Source organism: Coregonus lavaretus (genome assembly GCF_964263955.1).
Source record: "Coregonus lavaretus genome assembly, chromosome: 4".
NCBI lineage: Eukaryota > Metazoa > Chordata > Actinopteri > Salmoniformes > Salmonidae > Coregonus > Coregonus lavaretus.
The window spans coordinates 72,026,105-72,051,469 of NC_139991.1; the positions used below are offsets into that span (position 1 = coordinate 72,026,105).

The 25,365-nt window shown below is 41.3% G+C and overlaps 1 protein-coding gene across 3 annotated transcripts in view; it reads left to right on the forward strand.

Annotated features, from left to right (window-relative positions):
• The first annotated feature begins 791 nt into the window (after positions 1 to 791).
• The window catches only part of nrg1 (neuregulin 1), a 148,333-nt gene continuing 123,759 nt past the window's right edge, over positions 792 to 25,365 (forward strand). For all 3 annotated transcript variants that reach the window (XM_084159532.1, XM_084159533.1, XM_084159534.1), the window contains exon 1: positions 792 to 1,452. In XM_084159532.1, the coding sequence (XP_084015658.1) occupies positions 864 to 1,452 (589 nt within the window). In that variant the 5' untranslated portion in view covers positions 792 to 863. The remainder of the gene's footprint in view (positions 1,453 to 25,365) is intronic.

The window sequence follows — 25,365 nt, forward strand, 5'->3', positions numbered from 1 at the left end:
TATTGTGGAGCAAATCTGTTGCCTGCTAGTGCTATCACTGAATGAAATAAGCCTCATGGTTAGAACACAAATCTGTCTCGGTGTGTGACTGTTATATGAGCAGGGAAACTGTAAGTAAATTGGGGGCTAATGACTAAATCCGTTTTTGGCAAATGTTCTCCACAAGATTCTCAGTTTGGATAAGCTACTGACCAGTCCTGGGTTCACACCAAGTAATCCAGGATTAGACTATTGGGTTCTGTCCAAATAAATTGTTCATATGCAGCCATTTTGTTGTTGCTGTAATGGGAATTTATATCGTTGCTGTTTTACAGTAAAACAACCATAAGTCACTCTCAGTTGTGATTATGCTACAAAAAGTGTGGAAAGTAATAGGTTTATTCCTCATAGTTTGAAGTGCTTTAAAGAGATTGTAGCCTATTCATCTCAAATGTTGTGTCACTTGGCTCAATTACACATTTATACAGTTCATGATTCATGATAGCAATGCATACTAAGAAAGGGCATGCAAAAATCGGCCAATTTAAGAATGGCATATCAATCAAAATCAAATCAAGCACATCAACTTCCAAAAAGACAAACAATCACAACCTCGGGATTTTATCTTCTACATTTAATTTGGTGCAATTCTTGCATGCCAAATGCACAAACAGCAGAAATTGGTGTCAAGGGAGGAAATCCTCTCACACATGGCACAGTGAGAGACTTTCCCATTACCAACTCCGCCCCTCTCATCTTGTAGCCTACTGTAGCAGCAACTGCGGGCTTCAGATGGATCACACTTGCATCAGAGCTTAGTAAAATTGTCCTTTCTTACCTGCGCGCCTCATTCAGCCTTTAAAGTCACACTTACCTCCGCCACAATGAGGACATACCTTGCGACGGGACAGTGTTCATTCACTATTTCGGTTGTTTGTGGAATTTTTGTGTCCTTTTCCATCTCTCCGCATGGAGGGCTCTGTGGGCTGACTTGTAATAACCCCTCTCCCGTGGCTCCGCTGCAGGAGTTGGTGCACCGGTCGAGAGTTGTGTTTGAGGGAAAGCTTCAAGAAGAGGGGCGCAAGAGAGATATCAACCGACGAGAGCGGGAAAAGCTTCTCAATCAAAGAGCTGGTGGGATACGGAATGAGAGCGCGGTCCAGAGAATGGAAGGACAAGTTTATTTGTCGTCAGAGTCGGTGCCAAACAGGACGTCAGGGTCGGAACCATACCAGGTTAGGATAAGGGTCCATCAAGTATGGGAAGTAAAAGCGGGGGGCCTCGTGAAGGATTCTGTAGTTTCTATTGTCTGGAACCGGGGTGATAACTGTTTGACGTTGACTAAAGACACAAGATACATGTTCTTCATGGAACCCACAAATGACACCTCGGTGTTCCACGCCGTTTTCCCACCTGTCGAGACGCGGCGAGCTGTCCGAAAGGATGTCAGCAAAGTGCTCTGCCAAGAATGTGGTAAGTGCAGGGTGATAGCCTACTCTCGGCTACTAACTTGTAACTTTCTGCTGGTCCCTTATCTGACAAAATGTAATTTCAAAAGGTCTGTTCAGACAGGGTGTGTGACCCTGTGATGCAAGACCAAACCCCCATCAATTCTAATTTAGGACAATTTTACAACTTTAAAGCATGACATTGACAGCCAAATTGTGTCCATACATTTCACTCGAGGCGAATTGAGGCAGCTGAAGTGAGCTCTGGATGGAGTTAAGTATTGGAACGTAGCCAACCAATGTCATATTGTCATATCCAAAATGTATTTGGTCCCTAAGGGCATGCAGGAATAGGTATGTAGGCTAAATGGGCGTCATGAGATGAAAAGCCATACGGTGTGAGAGCGGTGTTACAGGCCGGGCTCACCCAGATGTGTCGTGATACCCTCGGGAGCTCTCTACACGCGGTGGTGCTGAATGTTGATTGACAGGGAATTCCTGCTTCCATTGCTAAGCGGTTGTGTGTGTGTGTGGGGGTGGGGGGGGGGGTTCATTTACATTTGGTTGAGCTAACAACTAATGTGACTTCAACGTCAAATAAACCAAAAATGTCACCCTGCCATTGAATTTAGGTGAAACATTTGTTGGAAAACAATACGAAATTCCAATATGTTCTTGACTTTGCAAATCCAATCAGTGTTCCACATTGATTCAACTTCATCACATTGCATTTTTTGGTTGAGATTACGTGGAAACAAAGTTGATTCAATCAGTTTTTGCCAAGTGGACAGGTAGGCTACATGGACCATTTAGCAGCAAACCTTTTCTGTTTTGTGATAAAAGCTTATTGAGGATGGAAATCTAGCTATGTCATTGGAACAGTTTTTACTGGCCATATTCTGTCTAAGGGGACAATCATATTTTTCCAATTATCGTTATCCCATACAGTTAACTGGTATTCAGGGGCTAAGGGTTCATGCTCTCACTAAATTTTCTCTGACATCGATTTCTCTTTTCCGATAAAATGATACAGCTGTGATATAAGCATAATCTCTTCATCTTTAATCACAGAGGACTTCACTCTGTCTTTCAACCACACCTATTACATATTGCATACTGTCTGCACACTGACACTGTGGTTTTACACGTCACAGAGGAATGACAAACATTCAAGAGTCGACAGACTTTATAATCCATTTTGGTTGACAGCATAATTACCCGGGGGGGGGGGGGGACATGCACTAATGTTATCAGGTTCACAATGATTACCATTACCCATATCCCCAGGGCAGAAAGTGCACTCACTGTTCATGAACAGTGACAGTCGTTTGGGATGCAAAGTCATCCAGTGCCCGTAAAATGCCCAAGATCTATAAACGGGAATGCTTTTGTCATTTTGGAATGAGGGAGGTCCTCCTACACATCCCAGAGGCGGTCCTCTGTGACAAAACACTAATGAGAGAGAATATCATGTCTTTCCTCTGCAGTGTCTACTCACTGCTTGACAACGTGTGAGTGGGAAATGACAATTAGAGGACACATTAGTGCACAATTTGAATAGTATTGATTAGAAAAAAATACCACAAGTATTAATGAAATAACATAGACTAGGTTATATCATGTAGGCTATGTTAGATAAGGTTGCCATTCTCTTGTTGGATTTAACATCAGTTTTTGCCGCCACATCAAATCCTTAATTTCCAAGTAGGCTATTGCTTCATGTACTGTGGGCACACAAATAATTCTTGTAAGGAGCTTTGGGTTGTTCATGAGCTCAATGTTGTGTTTTGTTTTCCTCTCAACTAAACTCAGTACAGTTGCTCAAATATGTTCAATGCCATTGTCTGACACATTCCTTTCCAAGTCCCCATTCCATTAGTTCTCCATGGAGACACAACAATGTACCGTGAGTACAGAGCATTGTAGCCTACATCATCTCTATCCTGTAACTACTGCTAGATGTATTTGTACAGTATGATTAGGCCATCATTGATGAGTACAGATTCTTTGTCTGTTATTGATTGATAAACATGACAACACTTCAGAACAGCCATGCTATACTGAGAGTAGATCAATTGAATGGGTGATAGAGGCTTCCATGATGTGTAAAGAATGGATGTGTGTTCATTCAGGCCACTTGGACCACCATAGCCCTGTATAGTCCATGGTGTTATGCTCACCCTCAGAGTGCCATGAAAGAACTAAACTATGCATTTAGCACTTGAGTATGCTGTCATTAAATGTACAGTCTGCAGTATTAACTGCTGTTAATGAGTGATATGTTAATGATATATTGCTTAGCGCCATTTTATGAATTTGAGTGGTTGTATTTCTCCAGCCCCCCATGGCCCATCGCATAGCCTTAAAGCAAATCAAGTGATTTGACTGATTGGCAGATTTTTCTAAAATTCAGGATTGTGGCCTTTTAAGTTTAGTTACAGATGCTAGCTCAGGTCAAACGGTTCCATGAACTCCTCACTTTAAAATACTTTGAGGTTGATCTCCTCAGGTAAAGGGACAAATGTCAATTTCCTCCCCAGCCTGAGGGCAGGTGCTACTCTGATGACGTGAGGATGGATCCACCCTGGACAGTAGGGACAGCAGTGGCTCACTGTAGTAAAAGGGTTCCAGGCGGCGAAGCACAGTTTGTCATGAATAGACCATGTGTTCCAACTCCTGAAGCAAAAAAAAAAAGGATCAAAGTAGAGCGGGACTGTGGGAGGTTTCTAGAAAATACCTTGAAATGCTGTATGTGAAGCGTACTGCTCCATTTCTCAATAGACGTCCACACTTCGTTCATTGCTTTTGACCACATTTTCAAAGAATGCATGTCATATGTACCATTCAAATGTATGGTCGGGTCACAGTACATGAATACAATGTAGCTACTGAAGTGATTGATAAGCAGATGTTGCTGAGATATTGAAGGCAGTATACACGAAAGCACATCCTACTAAATGTCATTCTGGATCTAGATAATGGAACAGGATCAAGTATTGGTTTCCTGATTCAAGACTGGCTATGTGACAGAGACTCTATGTAATGTGTTTAGCTGCAGCGCACAGGCCTAGCAGATAACCTCACTGTGTTCATTGTCTGCTGCTGCCTCGGTTTTAGTGGTGATTGTGTTTAGTTGGGGAAAAAAGGGCGTTGGGAGTCGAGATAAACAATGCCTGCAGTCCTGTTGTGAGAACTCTTTTTACGCATCTCAAGGGACAGTAAATGGCTCAGTGTGAAGAACAATTCTTTCAGACTGTGCAACCACACTGCACTAACGTTATTGTAAAGGCAGTTGTATGAGTCCCCTTTCAGGGAGGGAACAATTTGCGCTTCGCAGGGTCTTGGGAAATTCTCGGGAATTGACCATTTAGACCAAATCATGTGGTGTTTCTACTCTTAAAACAATGTTTCGAGGACTGATTGATTGCAGAAAGCCGCGCCTCCCATCGGGAATGACACATTTGGATCTTTCCGACAGTGGACAGTTCCAGCTCATTTGCTTGATAATGGGGACAATGATTTGCAATGGAGCTGTGCTGCTTGAAAGAAAGAAGACTCTTCTAAAAGAGCGATAGAACACAGGAGGCTGCTGATGGGAGGACGGCTCATAATAATGGCCGGAACGAATCAATGGAATAGCATCAAACACGTGGAAACCATGTGTTTGATGTATTTAATACCATTCCACTTACTCCGCTCCAGCCATTACCACGAGCCACCAACCTCCTCTGTGATAGAACATGTACTTTGTTCAATCATGTGACTTACTCCTTCACAGATTGAAGAAAATCATTCCCAGAGTGTGGAGGACATTGCTCGAGCTACACAAGCGATGCTGCATTTTCTGAAAGACTCCAGGCACCTAGAGCTGGGGTAGTGTTGTAATACAACAGTTGATTTTGGGGGGATTATTAGATAGTCGAGCAATGCTGAAACAATGATTGTATTGTTCTGTTAGGGTAAATAATATCACTGACCCACAAAGTAATTGTAAATCCAGAGTTTATACAGAAAATACATATTGGACTGTTGAAGTGTATACTTATAGGCTTCTGCAGGATTGATTCCCCTAAGAATCTAGGCTAGTTCTCACATAATCAGGAAATAAAACAAAACAAATGCTAGACATTCTGTTTAGAGATACTGTAGCGAGGCCTTAAAAGAGAGAGAGGGAGAAAGATAATTACGTTTTTACGTTTTTAAACAGAACATTGTACTTCTGGCAGCAACATGCTGAACTCAAAACATTGTGAGTACAAACTGTGAGTACAACTCAGGGTATTTTCACATATAGTCCTCTTTAAAATAACGGATCTCAGTCCTCTTTAAAGCAACATCTCAGTCCTCTTTAAAGCCAAAGAACTCTGTTCTCTTTGTATTCACACTGCCCTTGACTTTGAGCTCTTTTGCCAGTTCACTTCACCTATTTTGTGGTCCGAGTCCTCTTTGCAATCACATTGCTATGTTTAGAAAGGAACCAAGATCTTTTTCCAACATTCACTCAATGCACTCTGGGTTTTTACAAAGTGCAGGACAAGCCATTCCATCAGAATGTGTTATCGTACAACTAGATATACCTACTTACATTTTAATAGCTAATAGATTGCATTTAGTTAAAAGATGAGACATAATAATTGTAATCAGAAAATACTATTAACATGTAAATATTATTGGTAACAGAATAAATAGCAGAAGAATAACTGCAGATTAAAGAATGCTGTAATTGAAAATTGTACACCAAATGTAGGCCCCTTTAAGAGCTAGAATCGATTTTGTGCCATATGTTTTGATGCTCACCAAATATTGCTCACACTATTCAAACCCCACAATCAATAATCAGCTTATGAAGCTCTCTTAGCCTATAGTTCACATATTGCAAACAAATAACCATAACAAAAAACTCCACACATGTTTTTCTTTCTGTGCGTCCTTGACAATCGCTAATCAATATAAAAAAAACATCACACATTTTTCCCGCGAACCTGGGGTGTAATCATTAGCCAAACAGTCAACTAAAACAAGAGTTTCTATTGGACAAATTCAGGTAGGTTCCTCCACGTTTTAATTCTGTCTGCTTCCTTTTAAGAAACTTTTTGCAGCTGAAATAAAATCAAATCAAAATCAAGAATTAGCGTAATGAATACGCCCCTACATATCATCTTCTCTCTTTTTGTGGCACCAATGTGAGTGAGGGGTTACGGCAGGGGAAACGGTGTTGCAGTAATCTTGTGTGTGTGTGCGGGAATAATGACTAGTGAACCTGGGGAGCTTTGTTTTCACATTGCCCTAAAAAAGGGAACCGTGGAGTTCAAGCGAACCGAAGTCATACATCCTCTCGAGATGGTCTCATTTTGGTTAGCTTCAGGGGCTCTTTTGAGAGGTCTGAGTTCCTTTGGAGTGTTCACACTGCACAAAAAATTCAGCGAACTGCACTGAGTTCACAAAAATTGGCTGAAAGGGACCAAGTGTGAAAACACCCTTAAAAACCTCTAAAAGTCTAAGGTTTTGGGGGAGGGGGTTCTACTAAGCTAACATATGGAATTGTTTTAAGATGGTCATACCATGGATCATTTAGCTATTTGATTTAGAATTTTAAGGCCCCTGTAGGTATAAAAAATATATATCTAAAAAAGGTATTTGATAAAATATTGAATTTGGCCTTTACTACTATAGCCCATAGAAATGCATTGAATAACACATTCATAAATGGCAAAACAGACAGTCAAAAAATAAATCATAAGGAAGAAGGTTTTGAAGTGTCTGTCCTATATCTGAGAGCTAAGGAAATATTTTTTGGACACATATTTAACCCCTTTTTTTCTCCATTCATTTTTTAAAACCTGTACCGGTTACCTTCAGAGGAGTCCCGTGACACTTCTAGGGGTCATAGAGCAAAACAGAGAACACCATCGTGTTGTGAGAATCTCCCCTTTCCATAGTGGGGTCATATTAGTTTGTAGCCCAAACGATTCGTTTTCGTGAAAATACCGATTTTCGGGATGTTTAATGGTCTGACAAACACCGCTGTAGCTCGGCCACCTTCCACCGCAGATGTGGAAGGATGACATAGGAGGATGTGGTGGATTGAGACACAGCCCATGCAGATATCTCTAGCTTAAACTGACAGATTCTGATGGGGATTTCTTTATTATGTTAATTAGATTGACACACTGGTGATAGAGAGTGATGTCCTGCACATCTATGACTATTTTTCATGATTTGTCACATGAACTCCCAAATATGAGCTGACAGAATCAAAAAGAAGTCTTCTAAGATCCAACCCAGAGATCATCATAAATCACTCTGACCTATGTTGAGGTTGGGGAAGTAAGCATTTGGACTGAGAGGGCATATATCATTGACAGGTTAGACTGAGAGATAGTTATAATCCCCCCATGTTCTGGGACAGATTATCCCATAATTCCACATTTACACAGAATGGCTCACAACTTGTCCCACATTTGACTATTCAATCCCAATGAAACCTTGCAGTAAAAGTTGCATCCTACAAAAGTGTGGACCTCTTCTCTTATAGAATACAGCTTTCTAGGAGTCGGCCACAGCTACTGTGCTGTAGTTAGTTGTTCTTGACAGGGATGCCAATGGGAATGTGAGAATATGACTTTAAAAGCAATATGGGGCATGAGAGAAAGCACTCTGAATAATGTGGGGTTATCAACTCTATTTTGTTAGCAACAAAATACAGTTTTTCTAATCAAATGTTCAATTTCAGACATTGCAGCAGATCAGAATGAATTAATCAAATCCAATTTGAGGATAATGCCTAGTACACGGTGAACTGTGGATTTCTGCTGATTCTGGGAAAACGTTGGGACCTATTTAGAGAGCGCTTTCATAATGAGATTAGTTGACTATACATCTGACTTTGTTTTCTGTTGGTATGAATCAGTCTCCAGGACAAACCATTGCCACTGTGTGAAGGAACGTTTGGAGGTATTTTTTGTCATTTTTCATAACATGCAACTGCTTTAGTATTCTTCATGACACATTGCACATGATGCATTGCAAGGTTTTTAAAGAGCCATATATATAGAGATGCAATTTAATACTCTCAAGACCACAGGAGGTTGGTGGCACCTTAATTGGGGAGGACGGGCTCGTGGTAATGGCTGGAGCGGAATTAGTGCAATGGTATCAAACACATGGTTTCTATGTGTTTGATGCCATTCCATTTGCTCCGTTCCAGCCATTATTATGAGCCGTCTTACCCTCAGCAGCCGCCAATGCTCAAGACCCTTATGACCCTAGGGAAAATAGTTGTCATCACATTGAACATTGACTGCTAACAGGGATCCAAATGTTCCCTGATGTGGAAGCTTCATATTTTTTAAATCAAAGGCCACTACATTGCCTCATGAAGGTCAAGCCAGCAAAACTTGTATTAGTCTCCAAACTCATCGTGAAAGGTCAATGAGGTGGTAATCTGCGTCTTGATTAACTGGGATGCTCAATATACAGGGATCTCACGACCCCTCAGAATACAAAAATGTTTGTCCTGTTGTTGTTGGTTTTTCTTCCAACAACAGCATCCATCCAGAACAACGCTGAGAGGCTGATCCTTTGTTAGTATAATCCTGAAGCTTTTACTTTGACTTGGATAATGTACTGTACTGTCATCTTTCCACTGTGAACATTGCTCCAGACAGTCCACGTTGGCAATATAAGGTTTCAGTTGTGCCAACGAACAAGGCTTACAATTTGCCAACTAAGACCAAATTGAACTGCGTCTATGGTCATTAGTTTCAACAATGCCCCATACTGTAAGTGGAATCCAAGACAAGTGTTTCAAGCTAAAATGGGCTCATGACACTTTCTGGGTTGATAATTGTTAACCTCGTATTATATAACGGGCACAAAACTATTTTGATCCCTTGATGAGACTCTCTTTGCCCTGTTATGTAATGTTTACATGTCTGGGGCTTACAAAAACAAACATGCAGTCCTTTATCATGCTGAAATCACATTAACAAATGCACTTTGGGATGAAGAATATTTAATCCCATTCTCCATTGTTTCAGATGGGCCGTTTCTGAATGTGCATTTATCTTTTTTCATACCAGGCATATAACATCTAAGTATTATTTTGTCACGTTTATTGTATTTGTTTGATATTCGTTTTGTGAAATGCTGTGTAAAGATATAAAATAGAATCATTTGTTGGGTGCTTATATTTGTCCTATTTCACACATGTACAAGTGTGTATTATACGTGTGTGTGAATTGGATTATTTTTTTTGCATATCCCAACTCCCCCTGAGACACCCTCGGAGAGTGGGGTCACGGCCAGGGTCAGACATTATCAACGGCGACCCTGGAGCTAATTAGGGGTAGGTGCCTTTCTCAAGGGCACATCAACAGATTGTTCACCTTGTCTGCTCGGGGATTCGAGGAAGCAACCTTTCAGGTACTGGCAGGGACGTCATGCACCCCAGAAATCTGAGGGGGCACAAAGTATGTGATGATGGCTGGGGTTGGAGGGCTATGCCCCCTGTCTGTAAGTTGGAGAATTTTGAATTTTTCACACACGAAACAGCTGTTTCCTGCAATCTAGATGCATAGTTATTATGATTAATTCTATAAAAAAAAAGACATGTTTATTTGTCTGCATATCTAAGTACAGTGGGGGAAAAAAGTATTTAGTCAGCCACCAATTGTGCAAGTTCTCCCACCCAATTTTCATCATAGGTACACGTCAACTATGACAGACAAAATGAGAAAAAAAAATCCAGAAAATCACATTGTAGGATTTTTAATGAATTTATTTGCAAATTATGGTGGAAAATAAGTATTTGGTCAATAACAAAAGTTTCTCAATACTTTGTTATATACCCTTTGTTGGCAATGACACAGGTCAAACGTTTTCTGTAAGTCTTCACAAGGTTTTCACACACTGTTGCTGGTATTTTGGCCCATTCCTCCATGCAGATCTCCTCTAGAGCAGTGATGTTTTGGGGCTGTCGCTGGGCAACACGGACTTTCAACTCCCTCCAAAGATTTTCTATGGGGTTGAGATCTGGAGACTGGCTAGGCCACTCCAGGACCTTGAAATGCTTCTTACGAAGCCACTCCTTCGTTGCCCGGGCGGTGTGTTTGGGATCATTGTCATGCTGAAAGACCCAGCCACGTTTCATCTTCAATGCCCTTGCTGATGGAAGGAGGTTTTCACTCAAAATCTCACGATACATGGCCCCATTCATTCTTTCCTTTACACGGATCAGTCGTCCTGGTCCCTTTGCAGAAAAACAGCCCCAAAGCATGATGTTTCCACCCCCATGCTTCACAGTAGGTATGGTGTTCTTTGGATGCAACTCAGCATTCTTTGTCCTCCAAACACGACGAGTTGAGTTTTTACCAAAAAGTTCTATTTTGGTTTCATCTGACCATATGACATTCTCCCAATCCTCTTCTGGATCATCCAAATGCACTCTAGCAAACTTCAGACGGGCCTGGACATGTACTGGCTTAAGCAGGGGGACACGTCTGGCACTGCAGGATTTGAGTCCCTGGCGGCGTAGTGTGTTACTGATGGTAGGCTTTGTTACTTTGGTCCCAGCTCTCTGCAGGTCATTCACTAGGTCCCCCCGTGTGGTTCTGGGATTTTTGCTCACCGTTCTTGTGATCATTTTGACCCCACGGGGTGAGATCTAGCGTGGAGCCCCAGATCGAGGGAGATTATCAGTGGTCTTGTATGTCTTCCATTTCCTAATAATTGCTCCCACAGTTGATTTCTTCAAACCAAGCTGCTTACCTATTGCAGATTCAGTCTTCCCAGCCTGGTGCAGGTCGACAATTTTGTTTCTGGTGTCCTTTGACAGCTCTTTGGTCTTGGCCATAGTGGAGTTTGGAGTGTGACTGTTTGAGGTTGTGGACAGGTGTCTTTTATACTGATAACAAGTTCAAACAGGTGCCATTACTACAGGTAACGAGTGGAGGACAGAGGAGCCTCTTAAAGAAGAAGTTACAGGTCTGTGAGAGCCAGAAATCTTGCTTGTTTGTAGGTGACCAAATACTTATTTTCCACCATCATATGCAAATAAATTCATTAAAAATCCTACAATGTGATTTTCTGGAATTTTTTTCCTCAATTTGTCTGTCATAGTTGACGTGTACCTATGATGAAAATTACAGGCCTCTCTCATCTTTTTAAGTGGGAGAACTTGCACAATTGGTGGCTGACTAAATACTTTTTTCCCCCACTGTATATCTCTTGAGCTGTCTGTATCCTCCTGACTGGTGTTTCTGTTTTAAATAAACTAAATATGCTTCTCTGCAAAAATCTGGGTAAAAAATTGAAAGGAATTTGAGTCTTATTCAGTACATTTATCAATTGCTTCCTTTTCTAAAGTCTACCAACCATGCCAGCAGATATGCCAGCTAAGATAGTTAGACAAGCTAGCTACTCTAACTTGAGTGATTCTTCTTGGTAGCTAGTTACGAGGTTGGAAGATTGAGAACCTATCTGGGCTAGCTAAAGCCAACTTCACGAAATTGCTAAGTGGCTAGTAGTTAGGGTGTGACAAATGTAAAAAAAAAAAAAAAAATCTTAACGTTTAAACTGCAATTTATTTAATAGTTGAAATGATAAGAAAAAAATCGTAAAATGACGTGAATTCACAATTCAGATATGGTCCTCCGTATGACCGCTAAACGATCGTCACTGGTTACCACAGCCACAAAGTCATAAACCCCGCTTATTTCTACAATTTATCTTCTTAACATTTTAAACCTGAACCTTAACCGCAATGCTAACCTTATGCCTAACCTAAATTAAGACCAAAAAGCACATTTTTGTTTATTAATTTTTACGATATAGACAATTTTGTCTCTGTGGCTGTGGTAACTAGTGGAAACTCTACCAGACGGTGCTTACCTTACCCACTCAGCAACGATGGTAGTTAATAACGTTTTAGGTTATCTGCTGTGTGCCTCTCCTCCATTTTCTCAGTTGTCAGTAGTACATGGGACTTCATGTCCCATTTCTCATCAATGTGATGGGTCGTTGCAGTGACACATGACAGCATGTTCATAGATGTCCAACAATCTGTTGCGCCACGTATGGTGTTTGAGAGCTTGCGCTTTGTAGGCCTACTTGCAGAGCAATCATTGTACAATTTCTCCATCCGGGCCGTCACGTTTTTTCGACATGGTATCTTGTAGTCTGGTTCTAGACATGCCATTAGGGCAGCAGTGAAGCCAACATCCTCTACCATTGACAATGGCTGCATATCAACTGCAATCATTTGTGTAATCAGCGCTGTGATTTTCCCACTCCGTCCCGTAACTCACTGCTGCCAGCAACAGGTTGGGTCTCACTGTGCCTCTCTTTCAGCATTGCACCTGTACTGCCATTGTAGCTCAATTCCACCTTGCAAAGTTTGCATTTCACAACCTTCTCAAAATATTGCCATACAGGTTGCTTCCCTGTCTCTCTCTGCCATTTTTTTCAACTGTTAACGAGGATGGCGTGCGGAGCGCTTTATATCCGTGGCAGATCATTGTAAAGAGGCACATCTCCTCCTAACATATCTCCTCCTACAAACGTTACAGCATTGTTGCGTTAGGTATTTGTTTCCCTTTATCATTTTAGTCATTTAGCAGACGCTCTTATCCAGAGCGACTTACAGCATACATTTTTCATACTGGCCCCCTGTGGGAATCGAACCCACAACCCTGGCGTTGCAAACGCCATGCTCTACCAACTGAGCTACACGGGACTACAGCCATTATTTTATGATGATGATCGGGACCTTTTAGTGGTAGTTTTGTGATAACTGCACTGTGATTTTAAAAGTTTAAACGTCACACCCCTACTAGTAGTATAAAAAAACTTTTTATTTTATTTAAACAGGACAAATCTGAGGGGGCAAGTCCCCCTGTGACCCCTGTGGGCATGGCGCCTCTGGCTACTGGCCCAATGCTCTAACCACCAGGGAGTGCTGAGCAACTAATTGACCGACATCGGTTCAATTCATTTTTTTTCCTGTGAGCTCAATGCGTACATAGCACCATTTCTCTAGAGATAAATCAGATCCAGCCTGAACTGAGTAGCCTATCATGTCAATTGAACTGTCCTATTTAAGAACTTTTTACATTATATTTGTTGAAATACTTTAGTGCTAGATTCATTTGTGGTCTATGTCTCTCCATTTTTGGAGGGCAAAAGCTCTTGATAAGGGATGCTGTAGTGTAGGCAGAGTCAATGTGTCTGCTGCAGATTCGATAACGATCTGAATAAAGAGAGTTCTGCTTGGTCAGCAGCATAAAGTAGCTGATACAAATCTACTCATATGGGTCAAATCTCTTTACCTTTGAAGTTGGCCCTAGGAATAGTGAAGCAAAATATTCATGACATAAGTCATGAATTTTCATACAGTAACTTTACATTTTGATTGAAACTCAAACAAGGCCTGTGGTTTTTAAAAATCCTAAAAGTACCTAGATTATGTTAGTGACCAGTTGAGTGGCACCAAGGTGATTTTGCTTATTGGATTACATTCTAAGAATGTTTACCAGTTGGAATGATTGTCTCTGGCCTCCTGAGCTATCAGCAAGATGTTGCATTAAGCAGCAATCCTAAAGGGGTCTGTTGATAATGACAGATAGTGAATCCTGGGTGATGATCCTGCATGCCTGCCACTCTTAATCATTCTGTCTTGGTGCCATCTTGGTGATCCTGGTGGTGCTGAATTACCCGTAGCACGTTGGCACACTTGAGCTGCGCTAAAAAGACATGCAATGATGTCATAATCTTTGCCACGAGTCACATCTACAACAGAACGGTAAAAGCCACAGCTCATACCTTGTAAAGTAATGAAGGGCATTCATCTGTAGGCCTAACTGTTCCACAGTAAAACCAAGCACGTGGGTTCAACAAATAGAAAGAGCAGATGTGACAGACGTTCTACACTGGGTGGACTAAAGCCGGAAAGCTCCTGTAGGTGATGAATGAGAGATCATTACACATTCAAGGTCACATTTCTGTTCTACACAAGCCTCCTTTTGTGAACCGTAGACTCTCATTCCTCCCACAAAGTGCACCTGTCAGGGTGTTAAATTGTGGCTGAAGTGTTCTAATAAGGATACATGTTTCTCCTGACTCTCCTCCTTACAGTGGCAGACCTCAGAGTGCTTCAGTTCAGATGCTGGGAAATGTAGTATCAAGTGTATGATCTTCAGGTATTTCGCTAGCGAGACTCCTTCTGACCTACGACCTTCAGCTGACTATTATACCGGTCAGTTTCCCAGCGGTTACTCATTTGCAATATTCTGATCTATGCTCTGTTTTCAGCCATTGCTGTGGTACTATATCTGACGTTACACTATCTACACTACACTATCTACACTACACTATCTACAATATCTACACTACACTATCTACACTACACCATCTACACTACACTATCTACACTACACTATCTACACTACACTATCTACACTACCCTACACTATCTAATCTACACTAACTATACGATCTACTCTACACTATCTACACTATCTGCTCTACACTATCTACACTACACTATCTACACGACACTATCTACAGTACATTATCAACACTACACTATCTTCACTACACTATCTACACTACACTATCTAATCGACACTATCTATACTATCTACTCTACACTATCAACACTACACTATCAACACTACACTATCTACACTACACTATCTACACTACACTATCTACACTACACTATCTACACTACACTATCTACACTACACTATCTAATCTACACTATCTACACTACACTATCTACAGTACACCATCTACACTACACTATCAACACTACACTATCTACACTACACTATCTACACTACACTATCTAATCTACACCATCTACACTACACTATCTACAGTACACCATCTACACTACACTATCTAATCTACACTAACTATACTATCTACACTACACTGTCTACACTACACAATCAACACTACACTATCTACAGTACATTATCAACACTACACTATCTACACTACACTATCTACACTACACAATCAACACTACACTATCTACAGTACATTATCAACACTACACTATCTACACTACACTATCTACTCTACACTATCTACACTACACAATCAACACGACACTATCTACAGTACATTATCAACACTACACTATCTTCTCTACACTATCTACTCTACACTATCTACACTACACTATCTACACTACACTATCAACACTACACTATCTACATTACATTATTTACTCTACACTACACTATCTAATCTACACTAACTATCCTATCTACTCTACACTATCTACACTACGCTATCTACACTACACTATCTACAGTACATTATCTACACTACACTATCTACACTACACTATCTACACTACACTATCTACTCTACATTATCTACACTACACTATCTACACTACACTATATAAGCTACACTATCTACACTACACTATCTACACTACACTATCTAATGTACACTATCTACTCTACATTATCTACACTACACTATCTACACTACACTATCTAATCTACACTACACTACACTGTCTACACTACACTATCTACACTATCTAATCTACACTACACTATCTACACTACACTATCTACACTATCCATTCTACACTATTTACACAACACTATATACACTACACTATCAACACTACACTATCTACACTACACTATCTACACTACACTATCTACACTACACTATCGGCTCTACATTATCTACACTACACTGTCTACACTATCTAATCTACACTACACTATCTACACTATCTACACTACACTATCAACACTACACTATATACACTATCTACACTACACTATCTAATCTACACTATCTACTCTACATTATCTACACTACACTATCTACTCTACACTACACTATCTACACTACACTATCTACTCTACATTATCTACACTATCTACTCTACATTATCTACACTACACTATCTACTCTACACTACACTATCTACACTACACTATCTACTCTACATTATCTACACTATCTACTCTACATTATCTACACTACACTATCTACTCTACACTACACTATCTACTCTACACTATCTACTCTACACTACACTATCTAATCTACACTATCTACACTACACTATCTACTCTACACTACACTATCTACACTACACTATCTACTCTACATTATCTACACTATCTACTCTACACTACACTATCTAATCTACACTATCTACACTACACTATCTACACTATCTACTCTACACTATCTACTCTACACTATCTACTCTACACTATCTACACTACACTACTCTGAGTCTACACTATCTAATTTACACTATCTACACTATCTACTCTACACTATCTACTCTACACTACACTATCTAATCTACACTATCTACACTACACTATCTACACTACACTACTCTGAGTCTACACTACTCTGAGTCTACACTAGTCTGAGTCTACACTAGTCTGAGTCTACACTACTCTGAGTCTACACTAGTCTGAGTCTACACTACTCTGAGTCTACACTACTCTGAGTCTACACTACTCTGAGTCTACACTAGTCTGAGTCTACACTACTCTGAGTCTACACTAGTCTGAGTCTACACTAGTCTGAGTCTATATTAGTCTGTCTACACTTTTTTAAAGAAACTTCATACTTGGCCAAGGTGACCTTGCTGCTGAAGGTGCTGACAGCGTGTCCAGCTTGTGCCTCTGGGAAAAGCAATGAACATCTCCTCTGGACATCACTGCTGACTGGACTTGTCAAAGCAGAGCACACAGACCTATTGGGAGCTCCGACAGAACTTCAGGAACTCCGGGGCCGTCACGATCCACACAGGATCTCAGAGCAGAGGAGAGAAAGGACGTTCTGTACTTGGAAGAAGCTGAACACAAGAAACCGAGCTAAACAGTATGGAGACACCATGGAGACAGCATGGAGACACCTGTCCACCCCTGGCACACATCCCACAACAGACTGCCTGAACACTCCTTCAGCTGTGCACAAGAGCCCAGTTTGGTGTTCCTTTAGCTCTCTCTGCCAAGACGAATAAGGGATGGGCAGCCTGAGAGAGACGGATGGTCAGCGAAATTCTCTGCATTCAAGACGGGATGCACGTTCAGATTCACTCATAGAAGCCAATTTGTACAAACACACTTGGTGAGGAACTCTGGCTTCTAACCTTGACCTGCTCCTTCATGGCGCCATGGCCATTGCGAAGCGTCCAAACTTATCGCCAAGGGAGGGAGATGGAGAGAATCCAGGAGAGGTGTTGTGTACAGTACGCGTCTCCCATCACCCATTCTCAGAGCAGGGGTGCCCACACAGATAATCTGGGAGGTAGACCTTGGGTGGAATGATTATCTCTAGTGCACCTCCCAGCAGCTGCACCACATGTACAGGAAAGGACGGCTCCCCTTTTGTTTTCAAAGCACTCGACATAAAACATGACCCAAGCTGGCAGACACACGCACAGCAGCTGGCTGAGAAAGCAAAGCCATGCCAAACATACTGCAGATGTTTCCCTCCTATTAACATTGTTCGATGGAGTTGGAGAGTAGGCGCTTGACCATTAACTCCTTACACTCGTGGGAATTGGCCTATATGGATTGGGCTAAATTTAAATGTTTCTTACAGAAGAAATATGGAAAACATATGCATAACATTGTTAGGCTTTCACAAGGCAATTCAGAGAAGCAGATCGTAATTTTGGTGCGCATAGAATGGAGTCATGAGTGCATTTAGATGCGTGGTCCTCAGCAAATTTTCTTCCCAATACAACAAACAGGCTCATTCTGTTCAGGACAACCCAGTGTATAACGCCATGTCATCCTGTAACTGTACATTAAACATAGTGATCATAAACATTGACACTGTATATGACATGAGGTTTATGATATGGAAATGTGCCCATTTGTGCTGAGTGCTGCCAGGAGGCAAACAGACAGCAGAGGGGAATACTCCTGCTCCAGGAGGCTAACAGACAGCAGAGGGGAATACTCCTGCTCCAGGAGGCTAACAGACAGCAGAGGGGAATACTCCTGCTCCAGGAGGCTAACAGACCGCAGAGGAGAATCCTCCTGCTCCAGGAGGCTAACAGACAGCAGAGGAGAATCATCCTGCTCCAGGAGGCTAACAGACAGCAGAGGAGAATCCTCCTGCTCCAGGAGGCTAACAGACCGCAGAGGAGAATCCTCCTGCTCCAGGAGGCTAACAGACCGCAGAGGAGAATCCTCCTGCTCCAGGAGGTTAACAGACAGCAGAGGAGAATCCTCCTGCTCTACACTAATGAGGGCCCCACTAGTTTCTGCTCCTCTGTAAAGTGCACTGCACCTACACAACCATCACTGCATTTCATTGGGAGTGTACATTTGTGTGTGTGTGTGTGCGCGTGTGTCTGTGTGGCTGTATGCAGTGTTCTCTCTCTGTATGTGAGTTAAGCTCCATGTAGACAGGTTGTCTCGGAGCCTCACATTTGGAAATCATCCGCATATAGAGATGGTGATGATTTGTCCATTTATTAAGCAGCCATCTTTATAACTCAGAGAAGGCTCATGGCTTCCTGCTTACCAAAAGGCAGATCACTGAACCTCCTATGTGTCATGACACCTCTACAAAACATGATTCAAGTCATCTTCAATCATGTTTGTTAGAGGAGTGAAAGGAAGGAGGTTCATTGATCTGATTTCCACCTGACTGATAGTTCTATTCTGACGGGGCAGACTTGATTTCAGATCTGATCTCCTTAGGATATCTCCTAGCTTTCTGTGGTGTGTTTGACATTTTGAAATTTTTCTGCAAATCAAAGGATTGAACGATGATAGAACATGCAGGTGCTCTATTTAGAATAATTTCATTGTTTTTATGATGATGAATTGGTCAAGTGAAATTAATACAAAAATGGACAAGTGGTTCCAGGCCTTACCTTGTGGATAATGTTTGGTGATCAACAGGAAGAATCAACCTGTCACGCAACAGTTACCAACAAGGTTAATGGCACAGAAAATGATGGTTTTCTTTTTTACAGCGCCATATGTGAGACAAATCTGTGCAAATGTACATCCAAAATGGATTTGTCCATTTGCCCGTAATTTTAACTAAATGTGGGTTCCACAGTTCATTTAACATTTAAGTCAGGGTCCTTTCCTTCAAAATGTGGTTATTGAGAGGCTTTTCAAGCTGTACGCACATTTCCAGGTCAATGGGCGTAATCTGGAGCCAACTAAGTGTGGGTTCCCTCCCCCTTCAGGAGGCACATGGGTCCTGAAATAAAGACTAAATCCCATGAGGAACATCCATATTTACTGTTAGAAGTTTCCCGACATGGCCTAAATCCCATGAAGAACATCCATATTTACTGTTAGAAGTTTCCAGACATGGTTTGAGTAACGTGTGTTTGTAGATGTCTGTCAGGTGAAGAACTTACTTGGGTTTGTGTACTTTAAATCAAATTGTATTGGTCACATACACGTGTTTAGCAGTTGTTATTGTGGGTGTAAGCAAAATACTTGTGACCCAGTTTAAAGTTGGGCCACAAAACATGCCTGAATACTCATCAAATGGTTCATGAATGAATACACATCATGTTATAATACATGAATACACAATAATACCATTCGAAGAAGGCAATGACTCCTCTTGCCGTGCAGAAAGCCGGAAACAAATACCCGGCACAGTGTATTAGACTTTCCAATTATTTTCTAGTGAAAACTAATACCATTTGGCTTGAATAATGCCCGAGTAATGCCGTGCATTGGACGAGATCCAAGAGTTGTGGAGTCTATTGTTGGAGGGAAGTGCAGTGGCATGATCAATTCCCTGGTCACGATCACTAGGCTGCAGCATCATTGCCTTTTACGCATCAGTGTCGCCTGCCTCTAGTGTCATCTAGCGTCATCCCCCTGCCTGCCCTCCTCTCCTCACGCTGTCATTAATCTACCCTCTCCATTAGAGAAGGAAAGGATATAGCTAGTACTCCGGCAGCCGAGAGGGATCTGAACTCCATCTGGCAAAGCTGGCTGCTCTATTGCTCATTGGATCACAAATATGCTTGTTTTTATTCACTATGTTGTATGCTCTCTTTATTTGATAGTGCTTTTAATAATCAGTTTGATTTCTATGTGAGTCTTCACCAACATCTTACATGCGAACCTAACCGGAGACGTTGCGTGCGCGAGCGTTGCAAACATTTTTTTGAACACATAGATGTTATTAAATCATTTCACCCACACCGCTGGCGTCTGCATAGCCAAGCCCTAAAATAGTATTCGGTTCTATTTTTTACATTTAAGTCATTTAGCAGACGCTCTTATCCAGAGCGACGTACAGTTAGTGAGTGCATACATTCTTTTTTATACTGGCCCCCCGTGGGAATCGAACCCACAACCCTGGCGTTGCAAACGCCATGCTCTACATCCCTGCCGGCCATTCCCTCCCCTACCCTGGACAACGCTGGGCCAATTGTGCGCCGCCCCATGCGGCCGGCTACGACAAAGCCTGGATTTCAGACGCCTGACACGCTGCAAGTCCCGCCTCTCCAATCTACTCGTTGGTTTTCGGCACCATACAACCCCACGTGGGTATTTGAAAGATGAACAATAGGCTCCTAAGCACAGACTAGTAACATAATAGATGATATTCTGTTCTTTTGAAATACAATTTATTAGGTTTTTTTATGTTTCTAATGACCTGCCTTGACGAAATAATAAATAATTTCATTGTGATGGTGTATAACACTTGAATTGTGGTGTTTTGTGTGTTTTTTAATTTACAAATAACCTACAATCAAATCAAATCAAATTTTATTGGTCACATGCGCCGAATACAACAGGTGCAGACATTACAGTGAAATGCTTACTTACAGCCCTTAACCAACAGTGCATTTATTTTTAACAAAAAAAGTAAAAAATAAAACAACAACAAAAAAAGTGTTGAGAAAAAATAAAATAACAGTAGGGAGGCTATATATACAGGGGGGTACCGGTGCAGAGTCAATGTGCGGGGGCATCGGCTAGTTGAGATAGTTGAAGTAATATGTACATGTGGGTAGAGTTAAAGTGACTATGCATAAATAATTAACAGAGTAGCAGCAGCGTAAAAAGGATGGGGTGGGGGGGCAGTGCAAATAGTCCGGGTAGCCATGATTAGCTGTTCAGGAGTCTTATGGCTTGGGGGTAGAAGCTGTTGAGAAGTCTTTTGGACCTAGACTTGGCACTCCGGTATCGCTTGCCGTGCGGTAGCAGAGAGAACAGTCTATGACTAGGGTGGCTGGAGTCTTTGACAATTTTGAGGGCCTTCCTCTGACACCGCCTGGTATAGAGGTCCTGGATGGCAGGAAGCTTGGCCCCAGTGATGTACTGGGCCGTACGCACTACCCTCTGTAGTGCCTTGCGGTCGGAGGCCAAGCAGTTGCTATACCAGGCGGTGATGCAACCAGTCAGGATGCTCTCGATGGTGCAGCTGTAGAATTTTTTGAGGATCTGAGGACCCATGCCAAATCTTTTCAGTCTCCTGAGGGGGAATAAATGAAAATAGTTTTTCCCTTCGTATTCTAATGGTAGGCCTACCTAACACTTCATAAACACAACCAAATTAAAATTTTTTGCAATAGCATACATTAAATGTATCTATTAGACTGTTAGAATGCATTTGCTCAGAACGGGATTGTTAGATGCCCAGCTTTTCTAGTGTTAATAGTCGGAGTAGAGAAACACATGATTTTATATGACTCCTGGTCAAAATTCTACAAAGATCCAGCAAAAAAAAAAGGACCATATGCATTTCAGGTAAAATAACAACCCAATGTTAATCTCCCAGGACAAATTAGTTAGCAATAGCAAGCTAGCTAAATGTCCATGAATGTTTCATGTGTGTTTGACCCCAAATTAATATAGTTGGTTCACAGTTGGTTTTGATATTTCAACCTGCGTGTCCTGATCGCGTCTGGTGTGGATGGACAAAATCAACATCTGCTTGATGGCGGACGCACGCGTGTGGCGGGTGTAGTCAGCGTGTTAGTGTATGTGGGTTGTTCAATGACTGTCTCTCATTGGAAAATACTGTAGCTGCAGATCTACAAGCATTTACCTGACACCTGTGTGTCTCTAACGTTACATTTGATAATACATGTGCAGTTTTTCATGAATATATGTCAAGGGTCAGAATACTTATGGAAATAAGGTATTTCTGTTTTTTATATTTAATAAATTCGGGAAAAAATGATAGAAACCTGTTTTCGCTTTGTCATTATGGGGTATTGTGTTTAGATTGATGAGGATTATTATTTTTTTTTAATCCATTTTAGAATAAGGCTGTAATGTAACAAAATGACTTTAATTGACTTTAAATGGCTCAATCTCGCCACTTATTTGTTTAGCAGCAGTGGGGTTTGTTGTGGAGCTGAACTTTGCCTTGTCCAATCCCTGGTGGGAATGTTCACCGGGATCCAGCTGTCTAAACATTCTTCAAACTACTTCCACATAAACCTAGAATGCCTGTCATTGATTAGTTTAGAAAGAGAGAGGATATTTCACTTTAATACCTGCCAACGACCACACGGAACAAAATTGTTATAAATTACGGTCATTATATGTTCGTTGAGAAATTGGGCAAGCCGCGGCATGTGCCGTGTCGCAATCGTTTTGGCTAATACTTTTGATTCACCGGCAGTTTATTTTGGGACTATTTCCTGGCCTTTTTCTAGGAGTACAGGATTGTTTTCTAAGTCATACTACACACACAGAGTTGTGAGCTGTTTAGTCATTTATATTGTAAATTCCTGGCAGTGTACTTAGTATGTTGTAAAGGGATCATCAAATTACATTTTTTTTGTTAACTGGAGATGCATGAGGTAGGAATGTGTAATGCATTGAAACTGGTATTAGGCATATTTGTTGTAAATGCACAGAATGAAAACGTGCTGAATTCAAAGCTGCGTCTTTGTAGTGGATACTGATTGAACTGGTTGGCTATGTAACAATTGCATCAAATGTACCAGACCCTTAAAGTCATATTTTAGCTAGACCCTTGCATGCACAGAATCTATATGTGCACACTGTACAGTATATGCAGCAAGAACAACTTAAATCTGCTTTCCTAAAATGCAGGGTTAGATGAATAACAGTAAATTAAATCATTGTTTGTTCACAGATAAAAAACTGCCACCACTTCAGTTTGTCTCTTCCTGTCATTAGGCCCCGACTCAGTTTTCAGAGCTCCACATCCCTCTGGTCATGCTGTCAGTGTCTTACATTAAATGCTGAGTGTTATCCTATGTAGTGTATTTGGTGAGAACTGCATCATTAGTGTAAACTGCCCCATGTGTCCTGCAAATTTTTACACATAGAGTAAGATTCTCTAATGACTATATCTATGCTACTATCATGCTGTATGGCCCAATGCAAATACAATGAACAACAACCACGACTTAGGGAACGAATGGGGGTGGGGTGGATGGACTCAGGGAGGGGGTGCCAGGAGGGAGTCCCCTTCTGCTTGTATAGAGCTTGGCTGAGTGCCAACGGCCACTCAATGAGGCGGGGAAACCATCTCCAGGATGCCTGAGTGCATGTAGAGCGGGGTGTATCCCAGGGGCGAGTGTTGGGCCCGCCTCATTTTGCCTGCAAGTCTATAGACAGCCATGCCGTTTACAGGAGTCTATAGACAGCCATGCTGTTTACAGGAGTCTATAGACAGCCATGCTGTTTACAGGAGTCTATAGACAGCCATGCTGTTTACAGGAGTCTATAGACAGCCATGCTGTTTACAGGAGTCTATAGACAGCCATGCTGTTTACAGGAGTCTATAGACAGCCATGCTGTTTACAGGAGTCTATAGACAGCCATGCTGTTTACAGGAGTCTATAGACAGCCATGCTGTTTACAGGAGTCTATAGACAGCCATGCCGTTTACAGGAGTCTATAGACAGCCATGCCGTTTACAGGAGTCTATAGACAGCCATGCCGTTTACAGGAGTCTATAGACAGCCATGCCGTTTACAGGAGTCTATAGACAGCCATGCCGTTTACAGGAGTCTATAGACAGCCATGCTGTTTACAGGAGTCTATAGACAGCCATGCTGTTTACAGGAGTCTATAGACAGCCATGCCGTTTACAGGAGTCTATAGACAGCCATGCTGTTTACAGGAGTCTATAGACAGCCATGCTGTTTACAGGAGTCTATAGACAGCCATGCTGTTTACAGGAGTCTATAGAGAGCCATGCTGTTTACAGGAGTCTATAGACAGCCATGCCGTTTACAGCTGTCTATACCCAGATAGCACATAACGTTCTGAGAACCATATGTTTCCTAGAGCTTGGTTGTCCTATAGTTATTTTGCATACAACGTTCTGGGAATGGTGCAGGATAGTTGCTTGGCTTTGGAACATTCTCAACACATTTAAGGAACTTGCAAAAAAAATAAAGCATTATTTTCTTGGAATTTCATTACTTTAACAGAACGTTTCCTAAAAGTTTAAACATGGTTACTAGTGCTGAGCGATTAGTGCTTTTTGAGGTCGGTTCGGTTTTGGTTCAGTTTAAAAATTATATATTTTTTAACATTAAATGCACTATGCATTATTATTTTTTTAATTTTTTTATTTCTCCTTTATTTAACCAGGTAAGCCAGTTGAGAACAGGTTCTCATTTACAACTGCGACCTGGCCAAGATAAAGCAAAGCAGTGCAATAAAAACAACACAGAGTTACATATGGGGTAAAAAACATAAAGTCAAAAATACAACATTATGTGGGTTGAATGCTGTAACAACACAGAATAAAATAATTAATAAAAGTCCCATGATGGTAGTGACCGCCCATTACTGCTTATCACTTATTAACCATCATTTATTCACATTACTTTAATAAAATATTTAAGTTGTTGTGTATATTACATTTGTTTTATTTATTATTTCATTCCAAGTCATCATCTCATCTCTATAGAGCTGCTGCCTATGCTGTCTGACTA